The sequence below is a fragment of the Rhinichthys klamathensis genome, unplaced genomic scaffold (genome assembly GCF_029890125.1).
Source record: "Rhinichthys klamathensis goyatoka isolate OS25496 unplaced genomic scaffold, OSU_Roscu_1.1 h1tg000090l_1, whole genome shotgun sequence".
NCBI lineage: Eukaryota > Metazoa > Chordata > Actinopteri > Cypriniformes > Leuciscidae > Rhinichthys > Rhinichthys klamathensis.
The window spans coordinates 2,630,747-2,646,778 of record NW_026606629.1 but is presented as its reverse complement, the minus strand read 5'-3'; the positions used below and the strand labels follow the sequence as shown (position 1 = coordinate 2,646,778).

Genomic DNA, 16,032 nt, shown 5'->3' with positions numbered 1-16,032 from the left:
CTGAAGACGCAGTGGCTGAGTTTGTTTTCGAAGGGAATATTCCCCACGAGCAACGTCAATGATTTCATATTTGCGCAAATCATTTCACACACCAGACTGCTTTATAAACGAGGGTCAGTATAAAGCTGGTTTTGCTAAGAAGCTGCTCCTGGACCGGTACCAGCTATTCGTGTTCCTGCTGAACCTCCAAAATAACTGAAGTGAGTGTAACGTTTTATTAACCTTTAATATTTATATTAATCTTTGCAAATCGCTAGATGCACGCTTCACAATGAATGCGTCTAAGGTTTACACTCAGGGTACATTACGGCATGTTTTCTATGTACGACGTTCTCAATATAATTCATAATCCCATGTCTATAATGAACAACGCGTTATGGTTATTGTGTTACAAACGGTGTACACAGAACAGAGAGGCGGGGTGAGCAAAGCTCATGATCATTTAAAGTCATATGCACTGAAACGGCGTGCTGAAAACAGAGCTGTTTTTGACCAGGTAAAATAAGTGTTTTCTTACAATACTAATGAGAATTTTTAATTAAAGTATATTACAAAGTTTTAATTTAGACTCTAAAGAATCATATTAGCTTGTACAAAAATGGCATTATATGACCCCTTTAAGATGCTTTTCAGGCGTCTCACGCAAAGCAGTGTGGAACCAAGGAGAAACCCTTCATCCACTGAGGTCTGTCCAGACAACCGAGCCGCTGGAGGTGACTGGATTGGTCAAGAAGGGACAGATTATCGTCATGGGGAAGGTGCCACAGAAGCAGAAGGTTCTCCATGAAGAAATGAAACGTCAACTGAACAATGGTCACAAAGGTCCAGATTGACTCTATGGACCACAGGAAGAAAACCTGAACCCATTCATCCTGCTGAACTCAAGCTACATACACCTGGTGAGACCGGGTGTTCTGCAGGTGAACACAGCCCTCTGAAAGCCTCTACAGATGCTAACATTGCAAAGTCAATTTTTGAGTTGCATCTCAAGGATTACAACAAACGTCTTACTGTGACTGTAAGTGTTTATCTGAATTTGAATCAGATGAACACTTGAATCAAGTAGGGAAAAAGTGGTTGAGGAACGAGTGGACAAAGGATCTTGCTGAAAATTAACATTTGAACTCCCCCTCGTGCACTGAGACGAAGCTCTCACCTCCCTCATCCTAATCTACATTTCTCCCCCTCATTCTGCACTCTTGCAGAGATTACCCAAGAATCTAAATGGTTTTAATGTGAACAATCATCATAAAGTTTTATACATGTTTGGTATCATTTGAAATTTCTCAGTGCGACTGGTACAAATGTCTCATTTCCAAATAAGTGAAACAAAAGGTAATTTTAAGAGTTTTTAAGAGTTTAGAGATAACATACACACAAAGGAGGGTGGATGTTTAAACCCTCCTGCTCTCAGAAGGTGTTAACTCAATGCCAATTCCCACTGTTAGCAAATTGTTTCTATGTATATCAACCAGTGCACCTATGCAACCATTGTAGAGGTGGGGGGGAGGTGCAACCACAGAAACCGAAATTTCTCGGGACAGCAGCATCTGTCCACATTTTAATGTTAACCGTTCTATTTCATCAGAAACGATCTTGAAACAGGGCTTTAAGTGTAAAATACCGAACTTGTCCTTTAAGGTGAATTTCTACTGTGAACTCATGTTTACATATGAAATGGGGTCTGTCTATATAATGAAATGCAGCAAGGGGCTCTTGGCCTTTTCTGTACTTCAGATGAGCCCGTGAGGCTGAGAGAGGCCGAGTCTCTCAGCTTCATGTATTTCTTAAATGTCGGGTTCGCATTTCTTCTCTTTATTCCAGAGCATTTGATGTTTTGTAATGATTATCTTTGAACTGATCATGAAATTGGAATAAGTTTACCTGACATAATAAATTCTTACATTTGATTATTCTAACTGACTTTGACATTATTTCCAGTAAAGAGTTAAAGGAATATTCAAACATTCGCTTATATTTAATGATGCACAGATATCATTAAAAACCATTTATGGAGTTCAGATGAAATAACGAGAGAATACATATGAGAAATGTATTGCATTTAATCAAAAATACTTTGCCACGAGAAAACAGTAACACGCAGAGACCTTCACCCACTGATCGGATGCCTCCATTGGGCCGATCGAGCCGGGCTTTACAGCTGTAAAGCTAAAGCACATTTTTGGACAGAAATAATCAAAGTGCTGTAACAAATAAAATTAGCTTCTGCCCCATACACTCCTATTATAAAGAAACTACACATACAGTGATGTTTGAATTTATAATCTAAGTGACACGTTAATGATTTGGAATTGACAACATACCTAAATGGAAAAGATGGTTTCTGAAGTTATGAATGTGTTTTTCTTTTTTTTCTATCATTGTCTAGTGGCTAAATGCGAGTTCTTCAATGCCGGTGGAAGTGTGAAGGACAGAATCAGTCTGCGAATGGTAGAGGATGCTGAGCAAGACGGCATCCTTAAACCTGGAGACACTATCATTGAACCCACATCAGGAAACACAGGTGTGTGTTTGTTAGTTGTTTTTAACTGTTGAGAAACAGCCTCTGTTCCATTCCGTTTAATCCAGACACTGGAATGCTGGAGGACCAGTTAAACATGTCATGTGCCAACTAGTATGGCACCAAAGTCAAAGAATTACTGTACAAATATAGTCTGCTAATGGTTATTCAACATTTCTAACATTCACTAATCAACGAACGTGAAGATTATTGATCTTAAATCGTGATAGAGACTGATGGATAAGAAAAAAATCAAATGTTTTTCTATGCTCTCACTATTTCTTATATCCCTCCTTGTTCTAGTTTGTACTTTTCTGGACCATGTTTGAAACGTGGTATTGCTAGCACTTGAAGCTAGTTGAATTTTGGATAAAAGTGTCTGCTAAATGAATAAATGTAAATGTTTTGTTTTTCAGGTATTGGACTTGCCCTGGCAGCAGCAGTAAAAGGTTATCGCTGCATCATTGTTATGCCTGAAAAGATGAGCATGGAAAAGGTGAAATTATGAAAATAAATATGGTGTGGGTGTGAATTCACTTGATTTCTGAAGACTTCTGTCTATTTGTAATGCGTGTGAATGTGTGTTTGGATAGTCATGTGTTTCATGTCCTTGCATGGTCCCAGGTGGACGTGCTCCGTGCTCTGGGTGCAGAGATTGTTCGTACCCCTACCTCAGCCCGTTTTGACTCTCCTGAGTCTCATGTGGGTGTGGCTTGGCGTTTGAAGAATGAGATTCCTAATGCTCACATTCTGGACCAGTACCGTAATCCCAGCAACCCCCTGGCCCACTATGACACCACTGCAGAGGAGATTCTTGTCCAGTGTGACGGTAACTCTAGAATTTGTGTAGAAGCAACATTGTGACTTTTTCTAAATTAATCATTAACCTCTCGCTTCAGTCAGTTGGATTATTTTTATGAAAAAGCTCATAATTTACCATTGGTTCTCAACCAGGGACCCGGGCCCCAAACTCCCAGTAAGCCCAAGTAAGCCAGTCTTACAATTATTTAAATTTAGTAGGGCTGGGTTGTGACACAAATAAACATGTCTCCATTTGATTTTGATTCTCAAGCTTTCAATTCGATGTTGATTAATTTGAATATAAATCAGATACAGTACATGGCCAATTTTCTCAAGGAAAACTAATGCTGTAAACTATACAGAAAGTCTGTTGGTACTACACTATAATATTGAAGGTCAAAAAATTAAATGATTTGTACACAAACACTTAAATTACACCCAAGGAATTTTCATTATAAAAAAGTGATAATACTAACTTTACAAGTACATAATTCTGTTTCTGCTCAGCATAGACTAAAAGATCAATTCTTGGGATTTAAGAATTGATATTGGTTCTTCAAAATGAGAATTGATTAAAATTGAGAAATCATTTCTTTTTACCCAGTTATATTACAGTCATATTGTTGATTTACAACAGCTGACATCAGACAATATGGCCTAGATAATAGGGCCTTCAAATATTGACAAAAGGTTAAAGAAAAAGTCAAAAAGGTCAAGAATCACTGCATATGACTAATGTTGAAGCCACGTATTTGTGTTTGCCCTCTGTAGGAAAAATAGACATGCTGGTGGCTGGAGCTGGCACTGGTGGCACCATCACTGGCATCGCCCGCAAGCTGAAGGAGAAATGCCCTGATATCAAGGTGAGACTCAGATTGGTTCATGTATTTTGATACAGCTGTCAATGAACATGGTATCTTTTAGTTTATTTATTTATCTGATTTTACCTGATTTTAAGTATTTTGCCATTTATATTTTATTACTATTTCTTAAAGTATTCTTTTTTTTTAAATTAGCTTTTTTTCACATCATAGTTATTACTCAAAGGAATTCTGAATAAGCGTTACTTTGGAGAGACACTTGTTTCCACTTGCATTTATTTTGACACTGCCTATAATGTGTTTACATCTTTTCTCCTCAGATAGTTGGAGTGGATCCTGAGGGCTCCATCCTTGCTGAGCCGGAGGAGCTGAATAAGACTGATAAGACTCAGTATGAGGTGGAGGGCATTGGATATGACTTCATCCCCACTGTTCTGGACAGATCTGTAAGTGTGTATTTGCAGAGTAGGTTTTGATGTAGTTGATATACTGTAGTTGTACCTGATGTTTATTGATGGCAAATGACCCACCTTAAATGTTATCTCCTAAAATTGTTATGCCTTTCCAGTGGTTGCCATCCAACCTATTGTCATATTTAGCCTAGACCAATAAGGGTAGTTTTAAAGCAAAATTGTTAAAAAAAAATCCCATATACTGTATAGAGACAAGCTACTTAGAAATGATGCACAGTTATTTAAATATTTTTGTACATAATCTTGAAGTACATAGTTACTATTGCCTCTACTGTGGCTTAAAACAATATGTATCCAAGGATGTGTTCACATTTGTAGTTTGGTTCTTTTGGTCCGGAACAAAAAAGAAAATAATGCATTTAGTCCTGGTTCGCTTGGCATTCACACTATTATTTTTAACACAGACCCTAGCGAGAAAAAAAAGACCCCAGCTTTTGTGACATAATTTGCTACGGAACTGCTACGGAAAACAATTCTATTTGTTGGGCTAAATGCACTGTTGAATGTGCATGCATATGGTGGTATTTTAACTAGCTGAGAACTCATGAATGGCTTGTGTGTAAAGGAGTTAAAATAGCACCAGGAATTCCTCTGTTGCACACACAAACAAGATCTGCTGCACGAAATAGTGTACTGAACTGTAATGAATAACATTGCAAAATGACAAGAAGCAGGTATGCTTGAGCATTCGGTTCTTTTTAGGGATCTTGTGACATCACATCCTGTTTTTGGTTTGTTTAGATGTCTTTGGTCCGTGGTCATATTTCAGTCAAACGGCACCAGAGTTCGTTTTGAAAGTGGGTCTCGGTCCGCTTGTTTGGTGTCGCACCAAGGTCCAGATGGCAGCGTTCACACTTTTTCAAATTAACTGCACTAACAGAGCTAATCGCACCAGAGTTCGTTTTAAGCCACAGAGAGAATGTTGTAGAAACGTTAGGAAACCTTCTGTTGACTTTCATAAGTGTTTGCCAGTTTTTATTTGCAGTCTGCACCATTTTTGATCATGATACAATATATTTGATCAATTTCCCAAATGAAAATGGCAAATAATAGATGTTTTGATGTAGGGCTTGGCGGTATGACTATATATATCGTTACCACAGTATTAAATGTCTATCGTTAGAGATTTTGTTATATTGTGTACGCGGTATGTAAATGTATAGCACTATTGATACTTCAATAGATGAAATGCATGAATGAGAATATTAAGTGGGATATGCTTGATTTTTAAATAGTTATAGTTATAAGTGTAATATATCCTGAAAAGGAACTCGGTGCGGTGCTCGTTCTGACTGGCATGCTGCCAAAGTGAGAAAACTTTGAGAAACTTTGAGAAGCTGACCCTGTCCTTGCGTCCCTTTTACCTCCCAAGGTAATTCCCCCCTGTTGTTGTCACCTGTACGTACATCCCTCCTAGTGCTAACATCAAGGTAGCCGCGGAGATACTAGCCGAGGTGGCTAACTCCATGCTACCCAAGTACCCTGAGGCACCAGCGTTTATTTTAGGGGACTTTAATAAATGCATCCTCGGTGACGTACTGCCGTCCTTCCAAAAATACGTGGATGTTCCCACAAGAAAGGAGAACACTCTGGACTTGTGTTATGGTAATATAACTGATGCCTTCAGCGCTCGGGCTCACCCTCCACTCGGCTTCTCTGACCACAATGTCGTGTTCCTCCTTCCGCAATACAAACCAGAACTGAAACGCATCAAGCCACAAACGCACAGCGTCACCCAATGGTCGGAGGACGCAATTGCACAGTTGCAGGGCTCTTTTGCCTGCACCGACTGGGACGTTTTTCAGGGAAGTTTGGATGAGCGGATTACACTAATTATGGACTACATTAAGTTCTGCATCATGACAACTATTCCGACAAAGAATATCACCAGATATCCAAATTCTAAGCCCTGGATCACCCCTCATATCAAGCTCACTCTCAAACAAAAACAAAAAGCTTTCAAGCAGAAGGACTGGGTCACTCTCAAACTACTTAATAGACAGACAAAAAATTACATCACTAAAGCCAAAATAAAATATAAAGATAAAATGGAGCAAGAATTCAGTAACATGAACACAAAACAAGCTTTTCAAAGAGTCAAAATACTAACTGGACAGGAACAAAAACAGAACCACATCACAGCACCAGACCCATTAACCTTTGCCAAGACCCATTAACCTTTGCCAACACCCTAAATAACTTTTTTGCTCGGTTTGACACCCATGACTTTTCTACCACATGTGAGGACTTGCTCAGTGCCCTCCCCCGCCAAGACCCCACACACCCACCCTTCACAGAGGAGGATGCTTAAGCACTGTGCCATGGAGCTCTCTCCCATCTTCCACACCGTCTTCTGGGAATCGTATTGGACAGCCTCAATACCCACCCTATGGAAAACCTCAACCATTGCACCAATCCCAAAGAAACCACGCCCCTTAGAGCCTAACCACTATCGACCGATTGCACTGACACCCATAATCATGAAATGTTTGGAAAAATTAATCCTCCACCTCATCCTGCCAACTGTCAGACAACACCTGGACCCACATCAATTTGCATACAGACCCAGACGAGGTACGGAGGACACAGTGGCATGCCTTCTCCATCCTATTCTTTAACACCTACAGACATCTGGAAACTTTGCCTCAGTCCTCTTCATTGATTTCAGTTCCGCTTTCAACACAATCCAACGTCACCAGCTCATCAAGAAATCACATGACCTCAATATCCCCCCACTTCTCATTGTACATGTACACATCAAAATCACCACCTGGACTGAACCATACCCACATCCACGGTCAACTAATCGAACAGGTCAGTAGCTTTAAATACCTGGGACTCATTATAGATAATACAATCAACTTCAAGGAACATGTCACTGCCATCCAGAAACGTGCACAACAAAGACTGTTAGACATGAACTGAAAGCCCTCTCTGTTGCCCCACATCTCCTGCTCCTACTTTACAAAAGCATCATTCAACCCACCCTGCTGTACTCCTCAACCTGTTTCTACACAATGTTAACCGTGACTTGCAAAAACAAACTCACTAAAATCACACATATTGCTTCTAAGATTATCAATCTCCCCACACCCAGCCTATCAGACATGAATGACACAGCCATCACACGCCTAGCACGCGCAATAGCAGCTGACACAGACCATCCCCTGAATAAATTCTTCATACTACTCCCATCCAGTCGCAGATACAGAGCACTAACCTGGACTAAAGCCTATTTCAAAAAAAGTATTGTCCCCACCGCCATCACAGTGCTGAACAAACTGTAATGCTGCCACCCCCCACTTCAGTTGCCTTGCAGTTTTCACATTTGATGTGTTTATCTGGGTCTCTTTATGAGCTGTGTGTTTGTATAGGTATTTGGATATGTGTTACATGTTCTATGTGTTTCCTCATATGTGATATTTCTGTGCTATGGAAGAAGGGAAAAAAGCATGTGTGAAAATGATTATCCCTATGGGACAATAAAGACTCCTATCTATCTATCTATCTATCTATCTATCTATCTATCTATCTATCTATCTATCTATCTATCTGAGAACTGCCTCAGAAGGCGATCGTGAATTTGGGGCGTACATGTGAGATGTTAAAAAGCAAAATAAGCAGTGAAAAGACATCCAGCGTAAGCTGGTGCACAGAAAGCTGTATCTCTCAGCATGTGATTGCGAATTCAGTCCTCTTTCATGTCTTATTGCTCTTAAATGGTCGAATACACTCGCAATTATGTCAAAATGCCCTTCGTGTGAAGTAGTCATGTAAACACAGCCAGTAATGTCTCAAGTGAAAGTAAACAGTTGGGTTTTGTCTTAAAGTGACAGCAGCCTAATATACCTACCTCCTGCTCTGTCATTAATGTGAATCAAACAAAAGAAAAAATAACTAACTTCTCTTGACTGGATTTTTTTTTTTTTTTGCCTTAAGAATACATTTTTATTTAATTAATACGGTAAAGACTATGCATTTATTTTATTTTTACATTTGATTATCAACTACATGTTCAATAAACCTATTGTACATGAGATTTTTTTTTTTTTAATTCATTATTGTATTTGTCCTATTGTTTGTAATTTGCTTCTTTTTTTTTTCTTTTTTTTAATAACAGAAATGAGATAAAATAACTATACCGTGATATATATCGTTATCGTGAAATAAGAATTTGGTCATATCACCCACCACTATTTTGATATCACACTTAAATCATGCTAGACAAAATCCTTTAAGTGTGTGGTGCACATTTTCTGTCTCAGGTGGTGGATAGGTGGTACAAGTCCAATGATGATGAGTCCTTTGCCATGTCTCGTATGCTAATCAGACAGGAGGGTCTTCTGTGCGGTATGTGACTCGTAATGCATCTCTCACATTTAATGTGTGTGAAATTGTGTATCTAAAGTCTGTTCTCTATCACTCTTTGTAGGTGGTAGTTCAGGCACAGCCATGTCTGCAGCAGTGCATGTGGCCAAAGAGCTGAAGGAAGGCCAGCGCTGTGTGGTGATCCTTCCTGACTCCATCCGCAACTACATGTAGGTTTCGGTGTTCCCAGCATTCTAGTGTGCTTAGCTGTGATGTTAATGTGTGTTTTGTGTTGCCTGGGCGATTAAGCAACAACAATACTATTGTGATGTTTTAGACTTAAACCAAGACAGCCGGTATGTTCAGAATTATATGCCACTGTTCTACCAGAGTTGAGAATCTGCTTTAAAGCTGTAGCTTCCCAAAATACAAGCTATTTACGGTTTTATGTAGTCTTGTCTACTGAACTATGCTAATCTTAAGATAGTGGTTAAATGAGTCAGTTAGCTGCACAAACCGTATCAATGTAGTTTATACTTTTAGAGGAAATATCTTTTACCAATGTATATCTATTCAAAACAAAACCAACAAGGATTTTAGCATGATGTTTAACAAGATTAAACGGATACATTTACACTACGGTACACACAACTAATAAAACTAGAGAACACACACCTTTATATAATAGTCAAAAACATTGTGATGAACAGCAGCTGTTAATCAGCGTTTTTATAAATGCATACATGCGCGCACACACACATTTAATTTACATAAAGCATCTAAAATAACCATTTTACTAAAACATACTTTTTTTTTTTTTGAAAAACAAATAGTGATTTCAGGAAAAATAACTACTTTTAGTTAAATACTCCCCAATACTGCATGCTTGTAGTACACATACTGCATTTGAGGAACCAATACATAGTATGCATATTTTCCCACTGTGTTGGATACTGTTTCCTGGGGTTGCACTATTGATCTAAATAAAACAAATATCACAATACAGCTTAGTGTGGCTATCAAATCACATGGGCTGTGATTTAATTAAATATGTACGCTGGGTGTTTCAGCTGTGTTCAGTTGCATGTTATCCAGTGTCTCAGAGCAACTGTTTACAGTAAATGCTGCTCTACATGAACTCATCTCTGCATCTGATATGAGTTTGAGCAAAGTCCTAGTCTCTGGTTTGAGTCACTTATAACATGCATTTGATGCAGTGCACCCAGCATTCCACAGAACTGAAAAGCCACTTGGTAATGTAAACATAGTTCAGCGTGGGTCATGTGACGACAATGTACCATGCTTTTGAAACTGTGGTCTGAACTGTTTATTGTTGCATACTATATTTTGCAGTAGGCTATATGTTAGTACACTCTTGGCTTGTCCTAAATGCTTTGTTCTCCCCCTTAGGTCTAAATTTCTTAGTGACAAGTGGATGTGTGAAAAGGGCTTCCTGAGTGAGGAGGATCTTGTTGTCAAGAAGCAATGGTGAGTGTATACACACATACGCATGTTGTCTTTGGAAGCACCCTTGTCATTTATACACTGATATCCTCTGCAAATATAGTCTCTCTGCGTCTGTTATTACACTAGGCTGCATTACTGCTACAGTTAAGCTTCTATATGTGGAGGCATGTTCACTCTCCCAGATTACTCCGGATGTGTGTCATCTTACCGTGAGCTTTTACTGTCTTTCTCCCTGCCCTCATCTCTCGGTAGGTGGTGGAATCTGACTCTACAGGAGCTCCGACTCTCCGCCCCCCTGACTGTGCTGCCTTTAGTGTCCATCAAGAAGACCATTCAGATCCTGAAAGAGAAGGCCTTTGACCAAGCACCTGTGGTGGATGACGCCGGGTAGGTCATTCATTCAGAAACCAGTTATGTTGTTAACCTATTATGTACTGCGTTAATAAAGATATCTGAAACAATGAGGAGGTGAAATCCATCAAAAACCTTGTTTAAAAAAAGTTCTTATTACATATCAATACACCAAAAAAAATTGTATAATTGTTTTCAAATACAAATCCTATATTTATAAAAAAAAAGAACAGTGAACATAATTTTACAAGTGGTTAATTAATAAAAATAAATTAAGAAACTCTTAAACTCTTTTTATTTTAGGTACACTTGGGTACATTAAAAGAGGACCCGACTCTGTTTCAAATGCATACAATGAATAAACAGGATTTTGATGCAAGATGAATGATTGATGCTGAAAATGGGACAAGTCAGAACAGTCGCATGCCTTGATCAAACAGGATCAGGTTATTTTATGTTTAAGATAAAACAAACATAAAATCTCACAGCATTAGCTGCAACATGGAGGCTGCAAGCCTATGAACAGTGTAGGAAAAGTAATACTGGCTTTTGGGTGATAGTTAAATAAATATGGGAAAAAAATCGATTTGTGGCCTTTGAGAATCGATTTTGAATCGACCACATTTTAAAAAACGATTAATCAAAAAAATCTATTTTTTTGCCCTAATATTAATAGTACTTTATTATTTTGTATACAAATATTTTTCAAAGATTATTACTAATTAATTCAGATATTGAAAACTTTCATAATAGAGTCAATGTCAATATAGATTTTTTTTCATTATTATTATTATTTAGTTATTTTGAATAGGTTCATACATTCTGATATCCTGGACATTTGTGTACCCAAGCACTGCTCATTTGACGTCTCCCTGATTTATATCATCGTCTCATTAGAGGCTCCAAGTGTTTCGGACAACGGAGACACCTGAAATGTACAGTGCTGATGTCTTCCAGGACCAAGATTGAGACTTAATAGATCTGGACTAAAACATGACTGGGGTGTCATGTCATTGACCCAAAAATAACAAAATGATCTAACAGATGGAGGAAGAAATAAGTGGAGGAAGGTGTGGCTCAATCTGGTTTCTGGTTTTCTCCCTGTAGGCAGATTCTGGGCATGGTCACGTTGGGGAACATGCTCTCGTCGGTTCTGGCTGGGAAGGTTAGGCCATCTGATCCCATAAGCAAAGTTCTCTACAAACAGTTTAAACAGGTGGGCGCACACACACACAAACAAACACACACCCCTTTCTGTCATTCTGTACATGCAGCAGAAGGTTCAAGAAAAAGTATTCACACAATTTGTTCAAATAAACCTTGAGACATCGGAAATCCTTATAAGTGCATGTTATTGTGATAGTGTTTTTTATTTCCCCTCTGGCTCTAAATGAGGGTAACTTGGATCTAATTATACGATTGTCTATAACGAAGACTTCTCTGGTTTTTGAGCCTTGGATGAAGGAAATAATAATGTGTTAATTTGACATGTCAGAGTAAATATCAGTACACCGAGTGTTATTTAATAACCAGTTCTGGCAGAGGTAATGTGATCTCTCAATATTCAACTTGTCTGTCATGCTGTAGGTGCGCCTAACTGATAACCTGGGCAAACTCTCACGTATCCTGGAGACGGACCATTTTGCCCTTGTTGTGCACGAACAGATTCAGTGTAAGTCAAGTTCTTTAACTCTTTGTTCCACCTTTTCCCTAACCAATCTCCATTTTCTTATTTTTAGTCCCGAACATTACATGTGTGTGAGGTTCTGGTAAACCCTACGGGGAAATGTCCCCACAAAGATGGCAATATCTGAAATCCTTGTCCTTGTGGGGACATTTTCCATGAGGAAAACTGCTTATGAATCATAAATCACCTTTCTATGATGTTTAGGATTAGGGGATAGAATATGCAGTTTATACCATATAAAAATAATTGTCTATGGAAAGTCCCCCCAAAACATGCAAACCCATGAAAAGTTAACAACACTAATAATAAGTATAGCTGCAAGCAGCAATTATCGGGGCAGAGCGCAAAGAAGACCAGACATGCCAATATGGCTGGGAGTGTCAGACCAACTGCAACAATGAGAAATTTAAAGACATTTAAAGATGATTTTAGGCAAAATGTCAAGTCATCTTCATTTATATAGCGCTTTTAACAATGGAGATTGTTTCAAAGCAGCTTTACAGAGATAAACATACAATTTACGGTAACAGAGATTGTTTTGGCTTTATAGCGATTTTTGAACAATGTTATTTCCAGCTAAAGTTGGTTTTGATTGATTCACTTCCAGCAAAATTATCATTTGTTATTACATTAGGGGCCACTAAGACGACGGCGTTCTCTCTAAACCGACTTTAAACGCGAACCTGTGACCTGATGGCGTTCACATGCGCATTAAAAATTGATTCTATAGTTATATTCGTTTGAATATGTGTGCGCAGGTTTGTAATTTCCCTACAAACCATGCCTAAACAAACTACTTGTCTTGCCTATAAATTTGATACAGAATTTTATTTTATCACTTCGGGGTACGCGAACCGGATTTTCAACAACGCTTTATCTGTAGAGTGGGAAAGGGATCCTCCATAGGGAGAGGATAGTTGACACTTCAGCACTGCATTGTCATCGGGTCCAGGCGAATCTCCTTCGTCAGATCTGGATACGGCCTGGATCCGGCAGGCTGCAGGAAAACCTCGGGATAAACAAAGACACTAAAGTTAGCGTAGATGCCATTCTTCTTATGATGTAACGAGTACATCTGGATTTAAGGGAAGTGTTCCCAGTTCCGGCTGACCTAATCTATGCAGCCTAACATTGAATTATCGAAGTCTATAATGTATTATGTGTATGCTAGGTCAAAGAGATGTGTTTTTAGTCTAGCTTTGAACTGACAGAGTGTGTCTGCTTCCCGGACAATGGTAGGAAGACTGTTCCAAAGTTTTGGTGCTAAATAGGAAAAGGATCTACCGCCAGCAGTCGATTTTGATATTCTAGGTATTATCAACTGGCCGGAATTTTAGATCGCAACCGGGCTAATATGGTCATATTTCCTGGTTCTGGTAAGAACTCGAGCTGCTGCGTTTTGAACTAGCTGTAGTTTATTTATTAAGCGTGCAGGGCAACCACCCAGTAGAGCATTACAATAATCTAGCCTTGATGTCATGAACGCATGAACTAATTGTTCTGCATTTGTTAATGAGAGCATATGACGTAATTTAGATATGTTTTTAAGATGGAAAAATGCGGTTTTACAGATACTAGACACGAGAGATTGTGTGTCAGACATTCAAATGAGAGATTGGTATCAAAGAGCACACCCAGGTTCCTAACTGACGACGAAGACTTAACAGAGCAGCCATCAAGTGTTAGACAGTATTCTAGGTTATTACGTGTGGAAGTTTTTTTGTCCAATAATTAGAATCTCTGTTTTTTCAGAATTTAGTAGAAGGAAATTACTAGTCATCCAATTTTTTATATCGGCTATGCATTCCGTTAATTTTGTGAATTGGTAAGTTTCGTCGGGGCGTGAAGAAATATACAGCTGAGTATCATCGGCATAACAGTGAAAACTAATTCCATGTTCCCTAATGATATCTCCTAATGGTAGCATGTACAGAGTGAACAGCAACGGTCCTAGTTGTCTGAATGTCTGAAAAATCATATATACAGTAACTAAAAGTATGATTTAATGGATTATCAAGACACATACCGAGTTTTGTAATGGTACACCAATGCATTCGTAGAGTGTTGCATTTAATATCATGATATTATATTGTAATTAATGGCAATGTCCTTGTTTTGTTCTATGATAGCGCCACCAAGTGGCGCAGTTCCACCGCTTTTTTTTGTGTGTTCTCAGAGTGAGCCCATACATGTGTCTCAAATTTGGTGAAAATATCTCATTTTGTTTTGGAGTTATAGACCTATGTATGAGAGCATAAAAAATGACCTATGGGTGACTTTGATTGGGCATTAGTGTATAGCCAATGACCTATGTTTCCAAACCGACTACGGTGGTTTTTCTCGATCGGTCTAACGGTTTCGAAGATATTGGCAAATGTTTAAGCGTTAATATACAACATTCCGCTAACCATAAGGCAAAACATAGAATGTTTGGTATCGTTAGACTCGGCAAGTATTCGGGAATGTAAGGAGATGACTCCTGTGAAAATAAGTCAACCAAATCCAAAGTTATAAGTATGTAAATAATTTCCGGTTTTCTGGTCCGAAACTTCTCAGACTCTTTCAGAGCATTGTGCCGATGACCCATACTAAGTTTTGTAAAGATACATTTATGAATCTAAAGAGACCACTTTTATGATTTTTGGACAAACCAAAGTTATAACCAAACCAAACCTAGCCATTTTTCGTATCTCCGGACTAGTAGGTGGCGCTGTGCCGAAACGCTGTGGCTCCTAATAAATGTTTCTTGAGCATAAAATCAGCATTTAAGAATGATTTCTGAAGGATCATGTGACACTGAAGACTAGAGTAATGATGCTGAAAATTCAGCTTTGCCATCACAGGAATAAATTGCATTTTAAAATCTATTCAAATAGAAAACAGTTATTTTAAATTAATAATATTTCAAATTTGTTGTGCTTGGGAGCACTTCGACTCGGCGCAGTAATATTATCACTCGTGAAAAATCCTCTCCCTCTCCGGAGTGATGATATTACTGCGCCGAGTCCATAGATATATATGCGCCGAGTCGAAGTGCTCCCAAGCACTTGCTATGGTATTCCGCCATACAATATAGTTATCCACTTTACATGCTTAGAAAAGCGCAACGTTTTATTTTGTGTCACTGTCCTAGGTCGAGTTACACTACTCGTGTAACTGTATTTAAATAGGGAAAACGTGGAGGTGTTTGCTCGCTTCTCTGCGTGGCCCATATTGAATGAACTGGGTTAGTTAACACTAGAAGTGCCAGAATTCCATAACTACTAGAACAGCCACAAGCGGTCATTTTGACCGTTAGATTGCGAACTCTATATCTTTAATGATAAATACCCAATTGAGAGATTAATGCATTTATTGTATTAGGATATCTTTTAAAAACAAAACAACACCAAACTGTACATTTAAACAAGTTTAATTATACATTTATAAATAATAATATCATTGGTAGGCTAGCCCGTAATTTCTCGCATATTCACAACAGATAGGCTATATTCCATAGGCTATCCATTGAACATAACTCAGAACAAGATAATAACTAAAAGTATCTTATTTAGATATTCCTTTGACAGTGAGAGAGACAATGTCACGGTTTATGGATTCGCT

General features: G+C 38.5%; 1 protein-coding gene across 1 annotated transcript in view; it reads left to right on the top strand.

The window, feature by feature from the left end:
* Positions 1-16,032, top strand: part of cbsb (cystathionine beta-synthase b) — a 30,227-nt gene that overhangs the window by 10,462 nt on the left and 3,733 nt on the right. The window contains exons 4-14 of the mRNA XM_056251822.1: positions 2,390-2,524; positions 2,938-3,017; positions 3,146-3,350; positions 4,094-4,185; positions 4,464-4,589; positions 8,882-8,966; positions 9,049-9,154; positions 10,335-10,412; positions 10,644-10,778; positions 11,850-11,958; positions 12,330-12,414. Of these exons, the coding sequence (XP_056107797.1) occupies positions 2,390-2,524; positions 2,938-3,017; positions 3,146-3,350; positions 4,094-4,185; positions 4,464-4,589; positions 8,882-8,966; positions 9,049-9,154; positions 10,335-10,412; positions 10,644-10,778; positions 11,850-11,958; positions 12,330-12,414 (1,236 nt within the window). The remainder of the gene's footprint in view (positions 1-2,389; positions 2,525-2,937; positions 3,018-3,145; positions 3,351-4,093; positions 4,186-4,463; positions 4,590-8,881; positions 8,967-9,048; positions 9,155-10,334; positions 10,413-10,643; positions 10,779-11,849; positions 11,959-12,329; positions 12,415-16,032) is intronic.